At 35.8% G+C, this 19,992-nt stretch overlaps 1 protein-coding gene across 9 annotated transcripts in view; it reads left to right on the top strand.

Annotated features, from left to right (window-relative positions):
* ARID4B (AT-rich interaction domain 4B) overlaps window positions 1-19,992 on the top strand; it is a 154,737-nt gene that overhangs the window by 113,620 nt on the left and 21,125 nt on the right. For 6 of the 9 annotated variants that reach the window (XR_011381511.1, XM_051820724.2, XM_017347727.3 and 3 more), the window contains exons 17-19: window positions 2,289-2,549; window positions 17,482-17,566; window positions 19,608-19,806. Coding sequence is in view for 8 of the 9 variants with exons in the window: in XM_051820724.2 (XP_051676684.2) it covers window positions 2,289-2,549; window positions 17,482-17,566; window positions 19,608-19,806 (545 nt within the window). In the remaining variant the exon portion in view is untranslated. The remainder of the gene's footprint in view (window positions 1-2,288; window positions 2,550-17,481; window positions 17,567-19,607; window positions 19,807-19,992) is intronic. The other 3 variants (XM_070055537.1, XM_008268245.4, XM_008268244.4) reach the window with 2 other exon arrangements.

The raw sequence follows: 19,992 nt of genomic DNA, 5'->3' as shown, positions 1-19,992 counted from the left end.
TGACTTTTTAGGAAGAGGAGAAATATAGGGTAGTTTTCCTTGGCTTATTGCTGGTAATTATTTTTTTTCTTTATACTTCAGTGTATTATTTAAGTGAATTTAATTTGGTTTGTGTCTGAGATTGACAATACATACAAAATTTTTTATTTTTGATTGCTTTGTTTTATAAACACAAAGTATTAGGTTTTTATTCTAGATTGAATGGAAATTTGTTGGCTTTTAAAGTATGATTTCATAAAGTATGAAATCATGATTTCACTTGTTTTATTGCCATGTAGCAGATATATTCTGTGTACTATAATGTAATCTTAAGACTTAAAAAAGTAGTATTTGTTAAAAGTTTTTCTTTAATATCTATTTAAGATTATTCGTGCATTTCTAGTAATTTCTTATGATATTGTCTCACATTATAGCTGATTTAATTTAGGTGTTTTTAAGAATTATTTGGGAAGCCTGATAGTGGGGATTTGGGATGTAGGAAGAGAAAGCATGCCTCCATATACTGTTTCACTTTCCAAAAGCCCCCAGTGGTGCGGCTGGATCAGGCCGCAGTCAGAGGCTGGGAACTCTATCCAGGTCCCCCAACCACTTGAGCGATCACCTGCTGCCTCCTGCATTGCACATCAGGAATGGAACTGGGACTTGAATGTAGGCACTCTGATAAGGGTGTTCTAACCAATGACTTAACTCCTAAGGCAAACATTTGCCCCAGGTTTAAATACCTTTTCATTTGACTATGACTAGGTCTTGGGACAAAAGAATTAAAAGTGTTATAGTGCTTCTTATATCACTATTTTTGTTGCCTGTATTAGGAATGCTAAAGTATGTTATCACTACAACAGATTGCATGTAGGAGTATAAAATAGATTATCAGTGGAGGAAGGCTTTTTATAGAAATAGTATATCCATTAATTTTATAACTTATTAATTAGTTTGTGGTTCTGTTTTATGTTGTTTATTCACTTGTCACCTGTAACATGATAGGTTCTTTTTGAGAGAAAACTGTTACAATAAATACAGACCTACTGTAGAGCAAAGGAAAACTGACTGTGTGGTCTTGGATTCCATATTGGGATTTACAGATTTTTTATAAATCAAGTGATTAGAAAGATTTATAATAGAAGATTTTCTCCAACTTGTTTAATATAGATTTGTACCTAGTATAAAAGTAATACAGATGTTCAATATTAGAAAACACATGATGTTGAGAAGATCAAAATAATTAAAATGCTCCTTCTAGGATACTTTGGCTTTTCAATTTCATATATTTGCAGTTGGCGTCTCATATACCCATTTGGTACATTAAGGTTTGGGGTTTTTGAGAAAAAACATGCAGTAAAGAAACAGAAATTGTGGTGAAGTTTAGAAGGATAGGAAAAACAAACTTGATGCGCTATTTATGTACCATTAACAGAATATTCTTTTGCAAATTAAAACAATATTTTAGTTAATGTAACATTTGAAAATTTATTTGGAGTATGTTTTAGAGCTATTAAGAGTAGACATCTGTTAGTAAAAATGTTTATTTCAAATATCCTGAAGCCAAAATTATTATTTATTTTGTTTTACTTTTTAAAGATTTTTTATTTATTTTAAAGAGTTTTAGAGAGGGGGAAGGAGTGGGTGGAGATTCTATCCACTGGTTTACTACCCAAATGGTTGCAATAACCGAGGCCAGACAAGTGCCAGGAGCTTTCTCTAGGTCTCCCACATGGGTGCAGTGCCCCAAGTACTCTGGCCCTCTACTGCTGCTTTTTCAGGCACATTATTAGGGAGCTGGATTGGAAGTGGAGCAGCTGGGACATGAACCGGTGCCTTTATGGGATGCCAGCATAGTGGTTGCGGTTTTACCCACCACCCCACAATAGCAACGCAGCTAGAATTATTTGAAAGAAAAATAATTTTAGTTAGAAAGTGTAATGAAGTATAATGAATTTTTTGTCAACAGAGATGTAAAACACTTTTAAAAATAAAAAAGAAAATTGTTACAGTCTACCATACTAGTTTCTTCCTATTCAACACAACATCGATTCTTCTGACTATTGGAAATTTTCTTTTAATGCATGTATTTCTAATCTTCATTTTCTCTAAATGTATCTTTCTATAACCCTCATCATCTCACAGTTTTAGTTTTTCGTATTAAATTGAAACTCAGAGAATTTCTTACACATGGAATCTGCTGTTCCCGGAACAATCACAGCCACCATTTTTATCAGTATATGTGGTTTGGAACTGAAAAACTTATGAAGTGTTTTTTATTAACTCTGCAATTTTTTAAACCTTTCAAGAGATGAAACGAACAAAGAGGAAGATGAAGATGATGAAGAAGTAGAAGAGGAGGAGGAGGAGGAGGAGGAGGAAGAAGAGGATGAAGATGATGATGTCAACAATGAGGAAGAGGAATTCGAATGCTATCCACCAGGCATGAAAGTCCAAGTGCGGTATGGACGAGGGAAAAATCAAAAAATGTATGAAGCTAGTATTAAAGATTCTGATGTCGAAGGTGGAGAGGTCCTTTACTTGGTGCATTACTGCGGATGGAATGTGAGGTAACTTGAGTTTTAGCTAGTGATTATTACCTAAAAACACTTCTAAAATACTTTTCTATTTTAAAATTTACATAACAGATTATGGATTTGTTAATATTCTCATTGAGATCATAGTGCCATATAAAAATATGTAGCTTTTAGCATGTAAATACCTCACTTAGTGACTTCTACTTAATATTTTCAATACTTAGAAGATATACTTAGTGTCTGGAAAACTGAAGTCTACATAGTTTATTTTTATGTAATATATGTAGATTCATAGAAAAACAGAATTGATGAAATGATAGCAAAATCATTTAAAAAGGTAAATAAAATTTGAGCTTCTTGACATATATAACCAGTTATCAGCTGGCCCCTCTCCTAGTTTAAACTGCATTGCCACAGTAACCTCTTTGTATTCTTAAGTCATCATTTCTTTTATACAATGTAGGTGAGGATTTAAAAGTTGGGATTTCTTAAGAAACTTCTACTACTTGGAGAAGGTGTTATCTTTTCATTAACAGCTACTGTATTTTACAGTCTTGTTCAGAGCTCTTAGAAATTTGTGTTTTCTAAACAATGTTGAAAATGTAAGCAAATTTGCCTGTCCAAAATGGAACATGCTTTGTGACTGCTGTTGACCTAGGGATCTGAGGCAAGATTGAGATTTAGTTTTTAGGCTACGGTAAATTACTTAAACTTTTTTCTTTTTTTCTTTTTTCTTTTTTCTTTTTTTTTTAACAGAGTGGACAGTGAGAGAGAGAGAGACAGAGACAGAGAGAAAGGTCTTCCTTTGCTGTTGGTTCATCCTCCAATGGCCGCCGCGGCAGGCGCGCTGTGGCCGGCACATCGCGCTGATCTGAAGCCGGGAGCCAGGTGCTTCTCCTGGTCTCCCATGGGGTGCAGGGCCCAAGCACTTGGGCCATCCTCCACTGCACTCCCGGGCCATAGCAGAGAGCTGGCCTGGAAGAGGGGCAACCGGGACAGAATCCGGCGCCCCGACCGGGACTAGAACCCGGAGTGCTGGCACCGCAGGCGGAAGATTAGCCTATTGAGCCGCGGCGCCGGCCTAAACTTTTTTCTTAAGTGTTTTCTTTGGTTTGTCAAAAAAATTTTTGGACTTTAATTTTATCCAAAATTGGCAAGTCAGTTTTTTAATTTATTTATTTGTTTTTATGTAATGAAACGCAGAGAGAGAATTGTCTTCCATCCTCTTCCATTCATTCCCCAAATACCCATGAGAACAAGAACTGGTCCAGGCCACAGACAGGGTCCAAGAACTCCATCTGGGTCTCCTAAGTGGGTGGCAGGGACTCACTTCATTGAGCCAATCATCTGCCTCCCAGGATGTCCATTAGCAGGCAGCTGATCAGAAAGGGGAGCAGGACTCTTATCCTGTGGTCACATCACCCTCCCCAGCAAGTCACTCTTGAGATCTGATCACTTAGTCATCTTATTTATTTATTTATTTATTTTCAAGGTCAGAGTTACAGAGACTAGGACTGGGGAGAAAGAAAATAGCTCCATCCACTGGTTTATAGATGGCTATAATGGCCAGTGCTGGGCCAGTCTGGAGCCAGGAGCTTCAACCCAGTCTCCTATGTGGGTCGCAGGGACCCAGACACTTTGGCTATCTACTGCTTTTCACAGAGAATTAGTAGGGAGCTGGATCAGAAGTGAAACAGCCAGGGGCCAGTGCTGTGGTGCAGCTGGTTAAGCTGATGTGTGCAGCATCGGCATCTCATGGGTGCTGGTTCAAGTCACAGCTGTTCCACTTCTGATCCAGCTTTCTGCTAGTGTGACTGGGAAAGCAGTGGAAGATGGTCTAAGTGCTTGGGCTCCTGCACCCACTTGGGAGACTTAGATGAACCAGTTCCTGGCTCCTGCCTCTGGCATGGCCATTGCAGCCATTTGGGGAATGAATCAGTGGATGAAAGATTCTCCTCCTCCTCCTCCTTTCTCTCTTTCTCTTCTCCTCTCTGTGTCCCTTTGGCTTTCAAATAGATAAATAAATAAATCCTAAAAAATGTGGAGCAGCCAAGACACGAACCAGTGCCCGTATAGGATACCAGCATCACAGGTGGCAGCTTTTTCCTGCCATGTCACAACGCCAGCCCCTAAGAACAAATTAATTGATTTGGGATGTATCATACTGTATTTGAATTCTAGTCTATGGTAAAGCTCTGGAAAAATTAACCATAGAAGTTTTAAGTAGTGGTACTTGGTATATGTGTAGTATCTTTAAGGAGGAATACAGTTCTCATGCTTTATATTTAATTTGTATTCTCTGGTTTGAGAAACTATTAAGAAAACATCATCTCAGATTCTGTGTTTTTTGGAAGTACACCTCTTGTCCTGTTACAACATAGGAAGACCTAGAAGCCTGGCCTAATGTGATTGCTTTATTTGGAGAAAAGTACCATTTGGGGGGCCTGCGCTGTGGCGCAGTGGGTTAACGCCCTGGCCTGAAGCGCTGGCATCCCATATGGGTGCCGGTTCAAAACCCAACTGCTCCACTTCCAATCCAGCTCTCTGCTATGGCCTGGGAAAGCAGTAGAAGATGGCCCAAGTCCTTGGGTCCCTACGCCCACGTGGGAGACCTGGAAGAAGCTCCTGGCTCCTGGCTTTGGATCAGCTCAGCTCTGGCCATTGCGGCCATCTGGGGAGTGAACCATCGGATGGAAGATCTCTCTCTCTCTCTCTACCTCTCTCTCTCTCTCTCTCTCTGCCTCTCCTCTCTCTGTGTAACTCTGACTTTCAAATAAATAAATCTTTAAAAAAATAAAAAATAAATAAAACAAAATAATTAAAAAAAAGAAAAGTACCATTTGGATACATTTCTGATACTCGGAAGAAAACAGTAACTAACTAAAATGAACATCCTGGAGTTTTGTTTGAGACTCATTCTTTGTTATTTCTAACTAACAAGATTAACAAAGGTCTGGATTTTAAGAATACCTGTCATCAATGCTTGAATATTATAGTCATCCTGAATCAAGGTTTTCTGTATAACCAATTTAACACTGTGTATAATTTATCCTTTAAATTGTTGATTCTTATACTGCCTTATGGTATGTGATTTTCCTTAACCGATGGACTGGCTGTTAATGGTTCTGTTCAAAAGAAGATACTTAAGATATCAGCTGTTAACAGCTGTTAACTGCTGTAAGAATATTTTGCTCAGGGGCTGACTTTGTGGCCTAGCAGGTAAAGCCACTGCCTATGACACCAGCATCCTATAAGGGCGCTGATTCACGTTCTGGCTGTTCTACTTCCAGTCAGCTCTCTTCTGATGTGCCTGGGAAAGCAGCAAAATCCCTGCCACCCATGTAGGAGACCTAGATAAAGCTTCTGGCTCCTGGCTTCAACCTGGCTGTTGCGGCCATCTGGGGAGTGAACCCAGTGGATAGAAGATCGCCCTCTCCCTCTCTCCCTCTCTCCCGATAGTTAGAAAGTAAGGGAAGATTTTAAGAGACATTCAAGCTTTTAATGATATAGAAAGGCAAGTGAGACCTAGTTCAGCAAGACATGCTTGTGTTACTGATAAGGATACCATCTGACATCTTAAGTGTTTGTATACTGTACACTTTCAGAAAAAGCAAACTTACCATATTGATAAAAATCTATTGTGTGAATCTCTCCACACTCCAGCATCATAGGGAAAATGACTGTAATTCACTAGATAAGGCAATTAATTCTGTTATAGTTAATATAACAGTATTTGTATTTCTTTCTGGAATAGTAACTAAAAACCTTTCTTAGTGGTAAATAAAGAAGAATTAGGATTCTTGCCACTGTTTCATGTCTGAAGCTAATAAGGACTGCAACAAATTCCCATTGTTTCTACAAGTCTTTTCTATTGTTGTGAGAGTCTTCTGCCTGATCTCTAAATTTACAGTTAACAGATGTGAAATTGAAAAAGATTTATGCATGAAGGTTCATGAAAATAGTTTTCAATGGCAGTCATTCATGATGAGCAACTTAGGAAATTTTGTAATGTTTCAGATGAAACAAAAACACGCATTTATGTTTCTAGCAAACATTTTTCTTGAAAAATACTATATATTAGTTTTTAAAAAGTACTGTTTTTCACAGTAAGTTTTGCATTTATCTTTTTTCTGAAGTGCTATGTAATCTTTAATAAAATTTTCATTTATATCTGTTTCACAGTTGAAAAATTATTGATTTTTGGAATTTTTTTTTAATTACTGTGATGCAGAAAAAAAAAAAGAGATGTATTTTACATTCTTACACCAAATTTACTGAGAATGTCAGGATTCTTTATCCCAAATCACAAATAATGTAATACTCTTACAGAGCTTTTCTGATTCTGATTATCATATGTGCATAAATATGTATGTATGTGTGTGTGTTTATATATATATATATAAACTATTTTCTAACACTGAAGAATTTGCTAATTCAGCAAGCACTAGAATACTTGGATTTTTTTTTTTTTTTGAGATTTATTTATTTATTTGAAAGATTTAGAGAGAGAGAGAGAAAAGCCAGGAGCTTCATCTAGATCTTCCATGTGGGTGGCAGGGGCCCAAGTCCTTGGTCGTCTTCCACTGTTTTTCCCAGGCCATTAGGGACGTGAATTGGAAGTGGAGCAGTGAATCACTGCCCATATGGGATGCAGGTGTAGCAGGCAGCAGTTTTACCTGCTATACCATAAAGCCAGCCCCTTGGATATTCTAAATCATTGCTTTTATAAATAATTTTTAACTCTACTAAAAATCATTCAATTTAGAAAAATGAGAAAATATATCAAAGGAGAAAGATAAAATCATTAATATTGTATGTTCTCTCTTAGTCTTTTAAAATATACATTTAAAAACATGAATTATACTTCAGTAATGTTTAATCATAGGCTGCCTGCTATTTGCTTTAACTTCTCTCTGCGATGTTAATATTTCATAAGTTTTTAGTATTGTTATCTAGCTGATCCTTTTCACTGTTAAGTTTCTAAGTCATAGCATAAATATAAGATTGATTTTTGAAAGAAAGGTCACATATTGAAGTCAATCTCATATACACTCTCATCAGTGTGATGGATTTACTCTTGTTCAGTAATAACTGACTGTATTGTGAACAATCTAGGTCATTTGGCTTGGGATTTAAGATATATCAGGATTTTATTATGATGTTACTGATACTGAATGAGTTTTCTCCCTTCATTTCCAGTTTGGCTTTCTATAATCAAAGAGTTGGTAATTTGGTTAGAACAGTGTTTTCTATATTTAGGATCACTAACTACATTAAAGAACACCATGAAGTAAAAGAGGAATTTTTTAAAAAGACACTTTAGAATGTCAACTGTAGCAGCCAGCGTTATGGTGCAACAGGTTATGCTGCCACTTGTGATACTACATCCCATAGTGGAGTGCTGTTTTGAGTCCTGTCTGCCCCATCACATAGGTCTTTAATTCTCCTTCTTCCATTCATATTCCTGTTTTTGTAGAGTAGACTGTTTTACAGTTTTCTTTTCTCCTCATATCCCTAACATCTCTTAGCCATCCCCATTTTCAGCTGGCGACCTTGCTTTTTACCTTATTGAGAGATGAAACAAGAAGAAAATTTCTACAGACTTAAACTGCATCTTTAGTGTGGAAGTATCTACTTACCTGTATCTGCTTGCACATACTACATTCTTGCCTTTAACCATAGGTAATCATGCTGCTGTCTAAAGCCAGTCTTCTAACTGCCACACCTTTTTCTTTTCATTTCTTTTCTTTTTGCCGAATCAAAAACATGAGCCCTTTTCCTTGCTCTATTCACAATCTTTCCCATCCACCTATTAGACGGTTATTTCTCTCATTGCAAATAAAACCTTTTCTAGAAAGTTCCTTCTACTGTGCCACTTTGTTCTGTTTTCTCTCGTTGTTTCTGTACAAACCTACAGAAAGTAGGGCAGATATTAAAGTCCAAATAAAAACTAGCTTTGAAAAGTGATATGTGTAGATATGGAGAGTAATGGAAGATTGGGACCATGTAGACTAGCTTTCTCACTGGAGCCTCTTCTCAACTCATTGCTGTTTCAATTTATGAGGAACTGTCAGGCTTTTCTACAGAGATTGTACCATTTTACATTCTCACCAGCATTGAGAATATTGATTAGAGTTCCCATTTCTCTACCTCTTCAACAACACTTATCCATATTTCAGTTTTTTGAGTTATAGCCAGTATAGTAGATGTGAAATGATAGCTGTGGTTTTGATTTATGTTTTCCTAGTGATGTTGAGCATATTTTCATGTAACTTTTTCTTCTTTAGAGAAAGTTCTCTTCAAGTCATTTACTATTTTTTTTTGTAATTTGTGAGTTATTTTGTTGTTCAGTTGTTGGAATTCTTCCTATATCCTGGCTATTAATGCTTTATCAGATACATGATTTTCAAATATTTTCTCCAGTTCTGTAGATTATCTTTTCAAACTTTTGACTATGATATCCTTTGATTTTTAAAATTTTTAATTTTGATAAAGTCCAATTTATTTCTTTGTTGTCTTTGCTTTTGGTGTTAATCCAATAAAACTGCCAAATTCAGGGCTGTGAAGACTTTTCTCTTTTGCTTTCTTCTAAGAACTTAATACTTGTGGCTATAGTGTTTAGGTCTTCCATCCATTTTGAGTTCATATTTGTATATAATATATGATAGTTCTTTTTGTGACCTGTTGGGTCATATACATCTAATCTCCTAGTTAGCATCCAAAATGGAGTCGAGACTGGAATTAATTTGATCGGAAATGGTCATTTCCTGTAACTTCTTACTCTTTGTCTCCTTCAAAATTTTTAAGTGTCAGGGGCCATTGTTGTGCTGTAGCCAGTAAAGCTACCTCCTGCCATGCTGGCATCCCTTATAGGCACTGCTTCAAGTACCAGTTAATTCACTTCCCTTTTAGTTCCCTACTAATGGCCCGAGAAAAGCAGCAGAACGTGGTGCAATTCCTTGGGCTCCTGTTGCCCACATGGGAGATCCAGATGAAGTTCCTGGCTCCTAGCTTTGGTCTGGCCCAGCCTTGGTTGTTGCGACCGTTTGGAGAGTGAACCAGTGAATAGAATATCACTCTCTCTGTCTTTCCTTCTCTCTCTCTGTAACTCTGCCTTTCAAATAAATAAATAAATAAATGAATATTTTAAAAAATTTTAAGTGTCACTTTTCAGCTTATTTCTCTGTTCCTTCCTTCTCTAAAATGTTCTGTGTTCTTCATTTTTCTTTCACTCCTATGTAATCTGATTTGTGCTATACTTTCATTGAGTGTACCATTGCATTTATGCATCTTGGTGAAAGAGTACAAAGCTGTTCTACTAAGATTCTTTGAAATAATTATGCTGGTGATGATAAAAACAAAGCCAGGTAATGCTGAGAAATTGCTGTATTTTTATAGTGAGAAAGTGAAAAGCCTGTAAGATGAAGGCCACTGGGCAGTAATTTCCAAGTAAATATCTATAAACTTATTTTACAGGAGGGTGTCTTAATAACAGTTTTTGGATACAAGTGAAGATAAATGTTTCCTTCATGAAAAATTAGTAATAATTCAATTATTGCATTTCTAGGCTTAAATTTGTATATGTATTCAGTTTAGTTGTTACAAAACTTGGATTTGTTCCATTCAGTAGTTTTTTGTAGATTGACAGGTACATTTAATGCACAACATAAACTTGGACGTGTTTTCTTTTTGTAGTTTTGTACATTGCCAGGTACATCAATATTTTTGTCTAAATATGTACACGTTCTAATTTTCTACAGTTATCATACATTAACAAAGTAAACTTTTGGGGCATTAGAAAAACTTAGTATCTGTGTCACAAAATACAATTAGTGTCACAGTTGTTAATGATTTGCAGTGGCCTTTATGTGCTTGGTAAAATGTTCTGTGATGTATTATTAGTATTATGTGTTACTTCCACCTAGGGACCTATACTTTAATTTAATAGTTATATTTCCTAGGAAAAACTATTGATATAGTTACTAAGCCATTCTGTTGAGCTGTTTCTGTCAAGACACCTTAAATATGGCTATGCTATAATATTCATATTTCTATCATTGTTATATTGTTAATTACTATGAATGCCCTTTTCTCTTTGATATGGATTTTACACTGTTGTATGAAGTGAAAATACGAAATGTTAATAACATGCTTAGGCATTTTTTTGAGTGATAAACTTTTTTTGTTATATATATTTTAGATGCATTACTAAATGCATGAAATTATGTTCAGTAGTTCTCTTTATACATCTTGCTATAGTTCTATAAAATTAAAATCTGTATGAATTGAGATTATACATAAAATTCATAGTAGATAAATATTAGTAAAATTGCGTATGAAATTTGTACTTATTGATAGCTAGTGCTGTTTTCATCATGACTTGGTATTTTTCTTATTTTTTGGTCATATTTTTTCATATTTTCTTAATTAAGGAGGGGAAAATTTCTTTCATTATTAACGTAGTCTGAATTCCTATTTTAGATGTGAAATTTTAAAAATCTCAGTAGATTGTTACGTACATTAACATTTTTAGGTATAGAGATAGGATTTAAAATATGTAGTATTCATCAATTATTAAATAAGTCTATTGCAGAAAACAAAGATGATTTTAATATCTTAATGATTAGTCATTAGATTTTAGACTTTGTCTTTTTTAAAATCTGTGTATTTCACAGAGTGAATTTTAAAGTATTATGTCAGCTTGGTTTGGCTATGCAGTTATTTTAAAAATATCTTTATTCTGCATGTAATTTATTTTATTTGCAAAAATATCTAAGAGTATTCCCTCAGGATATATATTATTATATTCTGATACTGTTTCTTTGAAATTTGATTTAAGAAGAGCCATAATCTGAATTGATATGGGCATACTAACTATTTTATAGAATATATGGTTGACATTCTTTTCTATTTTTATTATTGCATAATGATTTCTTAGATGATTGGCCAATATATCCAACAAAAAATCAGAAAGCTTTAACCTTAGAACTTATGTTTTTCTTTGGTGAGAGCAAGCATGCTGTGGTCTCTGAATGGTTTCTTCTAGCTTTGTATCAGTATTTAAATTTAACATTTGAAAAACTCAAATACATATGTGGCTTCTTTTAGAACATTTCAAGTTTGTATTGTTACTTTCATAATCACTGTTTAGTGTCATTTTCTCTGTTAAATTGTCAGCTCCTTGTGGGCAGGGGTTGTGTTTGTTGCATTTGTTGCTACATATCCAATGCTAGATATAGAGCCTCTCATAAAAAGACACCTAAGAGATATTTGTCCAGGAAATATGTCCACATGTATACATGTAGTTGTGGAGTCTCATACAAGATTTCACTTTAGGAATTATCTGGTCCAGTTGCTTCATTTTATATAGGATCAGGAGCATCTGAGACCTTCAGAAGTTTAATAAGTTAATCATGGATATGTTCCTTCATGTATTTTCTGTTAATTGTTAGATGATCTCAATAGAAATACTCTCAAGTAAGTTGTATGTATACCTTGAAAATAATTTCCTTGGTACTTTAGATGAATATCATATACTTTTCTAGATTCCATTTATAGCATTAATTATAATTCATTGATAACTCAGTTGAAAAAGTATAGGCTAATCAGTTTTAATTTTCTTTTTCTTTTTTTTTAAGATTTATTTATTTGAAAGGCAGAGTTACAGAGAGAGAAGGAGAGACAGAGAAAGAGAGAGATCTTCCACCCGCTGTTCACTCCCCAAATGGCTGCAATGGCTGGGGCTGAGCCAGGCCGAAGCCAGGAGCCAGAAGCTTCATCCAGGTCTCCCACGTGGGTGGCAGGGGCCCAAGTACTTGGGCCATCTTCTGCTGCTTTTCCCAGGCCATTAGCACGGAGCTGGATGGGAAGTGGAGCAGCCGAGACTCGAAACGGCACCCGTATCGGGTGCTGGCATTGCATCTGACGGCTTTACCCACTATGCCGCAACTCTGTCCCCCAGTTTTAAACTTTCTAACTCAGTATTTTCTTTTAATATTTGTTGTAATACTTTTTATTGCTTGTTTCAATATTTGTTTTTAAGAATTTGACAATCCTCTTCTTTGTCCACTGGCAAAGTACATTTCCTACTCTCATGAAGAGACCAGTTAACTCTCTTCTGATCTTATTTTATAAAGTCCAGTTAAAAGCAGGATGTTTTTAATCAACAATGCAGTCTACTCGCGTTTTCAGGACATTCTCATGAAGCTCTGTGGCTTGAATGTAAAGTTGCTAGATGTTTAATTTGTTTGCAGGCCAACCACTTACGTTAAACGTCTCTTCTACAACTGTATTATCTCTAACATGATAGCTCACTGTAACAGGCTGATATGCATGGAGAGAAACGTGGTTATTCAACAATAAGGTGGTTTCTGTAAAGACTTGTTTCCCATAATTACTGTTAAAATAATAGTGTTCTTCCTATGCAGTAGAAAGACTGTATCAGAATGTGTACTCCAATGTCTTGGTTTACTATGTGATACTTAAAACAGAGTAAGGATATTGGAGAGCCCTTGTATGTACAACAATGACCAAGACAGCTAAGAGAAGGACAGGGTGTACATGTATTTGGGGTATCTAAGGAACAAACTTAAAACATTTAAAAAAATATTATGACTTAATTAAGGTTCTTGTATTCCTTAAGAAAGTACCCTGAGGAGCAAACTGATATTTTGAAATGATACCCCAAGAAGGAATTGAAAAATACTTTGTGGTATTCTGTTAGTTGTAATTTTCTGTTATATGCTGCTGCTTTTCCAGTAATTTCAATTTTTATGGTGTTCAAAACATTTGAAATTGAGCTAAGTTAGTTGGCCTACAGTGAATATGTTAGAGTTTCTTTTTATTATATGTTAAGTAGACCATATAAAAAGCCTAAATTTATGTAGAATAAATAGAATCAGCTACAACTTTTTGTTGTAGTCCCCATGTCTTTATTTTTGGTATCTGATAGAGAATTAGAAATTCTTTAAAAATTTTTTAATTCAATTCTAAAGGCAGAGAAAGAGAGAGAAAGAAAACAGCGTTCATCCACTGGTTCTCTCCCCAAACCTCAGCTGGGCCAGGATGCAGCTAGGACCTCAGAACTCAAATCTGAGTCTCTCACATAGGTGGCAGAGACTCAGGTATCTGAGGCATCTGCTGCAGCCTCACAGGATGTGCAATAGCAGGAAGCCACTAGAATCAGAAGTGGCGGTAGGACTTGATTCTAGGCGTACCAGTATGATACTGGGGTATCTCAGCGGGGTATCTCAGCTTGTGGCTTAACTATTGTTCCAGTTGCTAGCCTTGGGAATTAAAACTCTTGACCCACTAATATTGTTTATTTTAAATTAATTTGCACTGGTAATAATACTAGTCCTTCTCTTAGAAAATTTTAATGTCTGTGGAAATGTTGGTTTTGAGGGGCATGATTTATTTTTGCCCAGTATGTATTCATTTTTTTGGTTCTCAAGTATTCTGTAAAGAAAACAGAAAGAACACTTGTGTAGTACTCAAATGGGTAATTACCTAAAAGAAAGGAACATTTCCTAATTTTGAAATACAGTGAAGTTATAGCTAACATTTTTTTCCTCTGACCATGTTTTGTTTCTCTTGTAAGATTGATCAGGCACCTCATTAAACTGAAATACATGTCTGCCAATAATTCTAATATTACGCTGTTTCAACAGGCAGTTCATTTCTTGTTCTCTAATATTCCACATCCTGATTTTAGGCAAGCCTATAATGCAAGTTAATTCACTTCCATTGTTAAGAGTTCCCTAATATATGAAATAAATTCATTGATAGGTTTGTAAGGCATGTTGTGGTTCATAAATCTATTAGTTAGAATGATAAAAAAAAATTGTTTTAGTACATTTTATACTGAGAGTATAAATTAGGAAAAATCCAAAAAATTAGTATTAGAACAAGGGATTTTAAAAAATGAAGAAAAGCTCTGAAAAGTAGAATAGAAAGCAAAAATAATATAAGGATCAAATTAGCTAATATCTATAGAGCCATGTTACTCCAGCAAAAAATGTAACTAGGGAATTTTTCAAGGAATTTCTTAAAACCATATAGAATATTCAATGAGAATTTTAAAACAAAATTGTTTTCCAGAATAATAAGGCCGTATTGTTTAATTACTACTCTTTAAATACTCTTCTGATCCCAGAATTTGCCTTTTTCTAGGAATCTTCCTGATCTAACATACTTTTCATATTTAAACAAAGCTGACTACTTATATTTGTCAACATCTAGTGCTCTCACATCATGCTTACTTTATAATTGGGTAGAGGAGAAAATGATGAACATATGGTATCTATTACTATAGAGATCAGGCACTGGGCCCCAGTCTGTATACCCTACTGAACATCCATTCTTTTGTTATTTGTGCATTTATGCCATCCAAGAAACTTGTTCCTAAGAATTTTTTAAAAATATTTATTTATTTGTTTGAAAGGCACAATAACAGAGAGAGAGGGAGAAACAGAGAATTCTCCTCCATCCGCTGGTTAACTCCCCAAATGGCCACAAGAGTCAGGGCTGAGCCAGGCCAAAACCAGAACTCAGGAATTCCATCTGGGTCTCCCACATGCCTGGCAGGAGCCCAACTACTTGGGCCATCTTCTGCTGCTCTCCCAGGTGCATTCACAGGGAGTCTGATCTGAAGCAAAGCAGCCAGGATTTGAATTGGCAATGCTGATAGAGGATGCTGGTATTGAAAGTGGCATCTTAACTCCTTGTGCCACAGTGCCAACCCCTAAGAGAATTAAGCCACATATATTGTTTCTGAGTAATAAAGAAATCTTACTCTATCTTTGAACATAATATCCATGTGATAGTAACTGCTTTCCCTTGTTTGATATTTTTGGTACTCTGTATAAACTATATAGATGCATAGTATCTTGGTGATGTTCTTAAACTGAAAGCTCCTATTTTACCTTATTCAAAATATAATTCATGGGATCCATGTTGTGGCATAACAGATTAAGCCGCTGCCTTCAATGCTCGCATTCCCGTATGGGTGCCAGTATGAGTCCCAGCTGCTCCATTTCCAATCCAGCTCCCTGCTAATGTGCCTGGGATAACAGTAGAAGATGGGATGGCCCAAGTGCTTGGGTCCCTGCTACCCACATGGCGGACCTGGAAGAAGCTCCTAGCTCCTGACTTTGGCCTGGCCTAGCCCTAGTTGTGGAGCCATCTGGGAAGTGAACCAGCAGATGGAAGATCTCTCTCTGTCTCTATAACTCTGCCTTTCAAATAAATAAATAAATAAATCTTTAAAATATATATACATATATAATTCATGTCTAAACTCATGAGTAGGATTTTTTTTCTCATTGGTAATAAGAATATCTGATATAAAACTAGCTACATTAACAGTCTTTAGTAAAGAATAGTAAGAAACTATTCTAATTTTCATGTGGGTATGAATCTTATTTTGTTTTTGACTCACTCTTATTTTGTATAGAAATAAATTAAGCTAGTTGTTGATTGGCTTGATCAGAGCCATATAACTACTGAGAAGCAATTACGTTAAGACTTTCCTGGCACTCATTTCATTCCTTCCCCTGTTCTGTTTTATTCTCATTGTGGGCCTCAGTAACTTGTAGTCAATAACCACAACAAAACCTCAGCTTTACTGCAGCCTGTAGTTTGCACCAGCAGTTTAACTTTGCTTGAGAATTGCCACAGATACTTTTCCAGGCATACGCTAGGGTGAAAATATAATTTATTAGTCAAGTAATGACTCAAGTCCTTTACTTTTTGATTTGGGATCTGTCTTACTTCACTTAATGCCTCCAGTTTAGAGGGCATTTTAATTTAGAAGTTCATATTCAGGTATTCATGTTCTAAATTCAAAAATGTCAGTGAGTTCTCTGTTTTTCACAACAAACATATGTAATTTGAAACAACAACAGACAATGACTGTTAAATTGTTTCTTATAGGTCAATTTTTCTAAAAATAAACCATCATTCTTTTTTGTTCAAAATCCATAGTTTTATTGCACTCAACAGTAATTTATTCATTTTAAATCATCAAAGCTGTCATCACTGAATTGAGTGGCCATCACAGTTCTTGCAATTCTCAGCTGACTGTTTATGTAGGAAACATCAGAATACTGAAAAACTAGTACTGGCATTGGAGCACAGAGTGTCAAGCCCCTGCCTGTTAGACCAGCATGCCATATGAGTGTAGGTTTGAGTCCTGACTGCTCCACTAATGATACAGCTCCCTGATAATGCACCTAGGAAAGCAGCTGAAAATGGCCCACCCATGTGGGAGACCGGATGGAGTTCCTGGCTGCTGGCCAAATTTGGCTTGGCCCAGCTCTGGCTGTTGGGACCATTTGGGGAATGAATCAGTAGATGGAAGATCCCTTTCTCTCTTCCTCTCTCTCTAATTCTGCCTTCAAAATAAATAAATCTTATATAAATACTGAACAACTTGGCAGATAACTTTTTTTAGTATTTTGTAAGCAGGTATTTTTTAGATGATTTTGCATTGTCCATAAGTTATAACAAGAGGCTTTTCTTATTACACAATGCCATTTCAAACTATGGCATATTACCTTAGCTTCCTGACATGTGTAGGGGGGAAAAAAGCATACTTCCTGCTTAAGAACAAAACAAAACAAAGGGGAAAAATCATGTAGGAAATATTGTTTATCTTAGTATTTATTGTGTATATTTGGTTTCTCTTTGATAAGGCAGAATAAGGAGTAACTAGTGAAGAAGTCAAGAAACCTTGCTTTCTAGGCTTGGCTCAGCCAGGTGCTAGCATATCCTTGAGCACATCGTTTGATCTGTCAGTAGGCCTTGAGAGCTTATTCACCAAACCAGAAAGTTGAACTAAATGATCTCCAAGGTCCTTTTCAGTTCTAAAATGTTATGATTCTGTATATGAGTTTCTTTTTAATGTAGCATAGTTGCTTCTGTGGTATGTGTTGTACAAAAATAAATTAATTTCTTTTCATTTTAGATATGATGAATGGATTAAAGCAGATAAAATAGTAAGACCTGCTGATAAAAATGTGCCAAAAATAAAACATCGGAAGAAAATAAAGGTATGAACTTTTACTCCAATATGATGCAGTTAAATAATATGTGCCTTAGTATTATTCTTAGTGTTACACTCACTTGAAATGTCAATTTTATTGAATGTTAGATTTTAGTGTACTTATTTTTGTCAGGCTGTATAAAGCATTTTAAAAAATATTTATTGATTGATTTATCTGAAAGGCAGAATTACAGAGAGGCAGAGAGAGAGAGAGAGAGAGAGACCAAATGGCCACAGTAGCTGGAGCTGGGCTGATCCAAAGCCAGAAGCCCTGAGCTGCTTCTGGATCTCTCACATGGGTACAGGGGCCTAAGCACTTCCACTGCTTTCCCAGGCACATTAGCAGGGAGCTAGATCAGAAGTAGAGCAGCTGGGATTCAAACTGGCACCCATATGGGATGCTGGCACTACAGGCAGCAGCTTTACCCACTATGCTACAGTGCCAGCCCCATGTATAAAAACATTTTAGAACCAGTACTAAATGATCTTTGAGACTTTTTCAATCTCAGCATTTTATAAAACCACCCAAGCAGATTGCACTTCTTCATTTCAACCTTTTCATGTCTCTTTGTCCCCACCTAGGAGCCACAAAGAAGTGTGATTAAGAGACATGGGTATTGTAATAGCTGTAAAGTATTCCATGGAAGAAAAGGAGATATCTGAAGGCAGAGAAGAGCCTATCTGGCAATTCTTTTTTGTGTCTTCATCTTTAACTGACTATAGGCACTGGCTTCAAATATGTTCCCAAGACCTTATTAATCATACCCTACATAAATCTAATGTTATTTATGTACGATAGAATTGCTTTTGTTCAAAGATCATATCTTTCTAAATGTTTGATTCAAAAGTAGAGCATTAATTAGATTTTAGAGTATTATTTATCTTACTGGCTTTTTAAAAATACTTTGGATGGTATATGTTGTTGAGGTACTTAATAGTTGTTCTGAAATTCCATTCCTCATATTCAAAGTGAGGAGCTTTTTATAGTTTTGCTAAATGATACAGACCCAAGTGGCTGGCCCAAAATAGTAAAGCTTTTCTCCCTTACTTAAGTGGTCATTTCTTTTCTTTTCTTTCTTTCTTTTATTTTTTAACATTTATTTTTTATTTGAGAGGCAGAGTTACAGAGAAAGAGGGAGGGGGAGACAAGAGTGAGAGGTCTTCCATCCACTGGTTCACCCATCAAATAGCCACAATGGCCAGAGCTGGGCCTAACTGGAGTCAGGAGCCAGGAGCTTTTTCTGGGTCTCTCACATGGGTTCAAGAGCCCAAGCACTTGGGCCATTTTCCACTGGTTTCTTAGGCCATCAGCAGGGAGCTAGATTGGAAGCACAGCAGCCGACACTTGAACCGGTGTCCATGTGGGATGCCAGTGCAGAGGTTTAGACTACTAAGCCACAGCGCTGGCCAAGTGATCATTTTTTTACAGAGTTTTGCCGGCTGTCAGTAGAAGGAAAGGGCAAATTGGGTATCCCTTATGGGTAATGTTTGGGTCCAGAGTGTTTCAGATTATTGTATTTTTTGTTTTGTTTTGTTTTTGATTTTGGAATATCTTCCTCAACTTCACTGCTTGAGCAGTCTTAATTTGAAGTCTTCCAATTATTACAGATTTCTTATTAAGAATACTCAATTTGTATGTGGAATATTGTCATTCTCAACTCACAATCTATAAAGAACATTTTAAAAGTTTTTAAACAAGCAATGTGAGATTGTGGTTTTTTTCTTTTTTTTTTTTTTCAGGTAATGTTCAAACCTATTGCAATTTAATTTTGAAGAATTTATATAATAAACACCAATTAACTAGCCTCAATTGCTTATTGGAAATTTGATTCTCAGTATTAAAATTATAGTAAATATAAAACCTTCTTCCTCATCTCACAGCATTTTATTTAATACTTTTGAGGCACTTTTTATATTCTTTGTTTTTATGTTAGATGTTTAACAATATTCTTATTAGTTTGAATAAAAATGGGTGTTAACATTGTTACTAATAAATGTCTCTTGATAGATTATGGCTAACACAAAATATTTTTTCTTTCTGAACCTAGAATAAACTAGACAAAGAAAAAGACAAAGATGAAAAATATTCTCCTAAAAACTGTAAACTTCGGCGCTTGTCAAAACCTCCATTTCAGACAAATCCATCTCCTGAAATGGTATCCAAACTGGATCTTACTGATGCTAAAAATTCTGATACAGCTCATATTAAATCCATAGAGATTACATCTATCCTTAATGGACTTCAAGGTAAACATAAACATCTTGCTGCATGCAAGTATTTCATTTTTTTTGTTTTGTTTATTATATTTATTTGAAAGGCAGAGTTACAGAGAGAGGTTTTCCATCTGCTGGTTCACTCCTCAAATGGCGGGCACAATTAGGGCTGGACTTTCAACTGGTAGTTCACTTCCCAAATGTCTGTAATGGCCAGGA

This window comes from Oryctolagus cuniculus, chromosome 13 (assembly GCF_964237555.1).
Source record: "Oryctolagus cuniculus chromosome 13, mOryCun1.1, whole genome shotgun sequence".
NCBI lineage: Eukaryota > Metazoa > Chordata > Mammalia > Lagomorpha > Leporidae > Oryctolagus > Oryctolagus cuniculus.
Note: the sequence above shows the minus strand (reverse complement) of the source record. Positions and strands in the feature narration are given on the sequence as shown.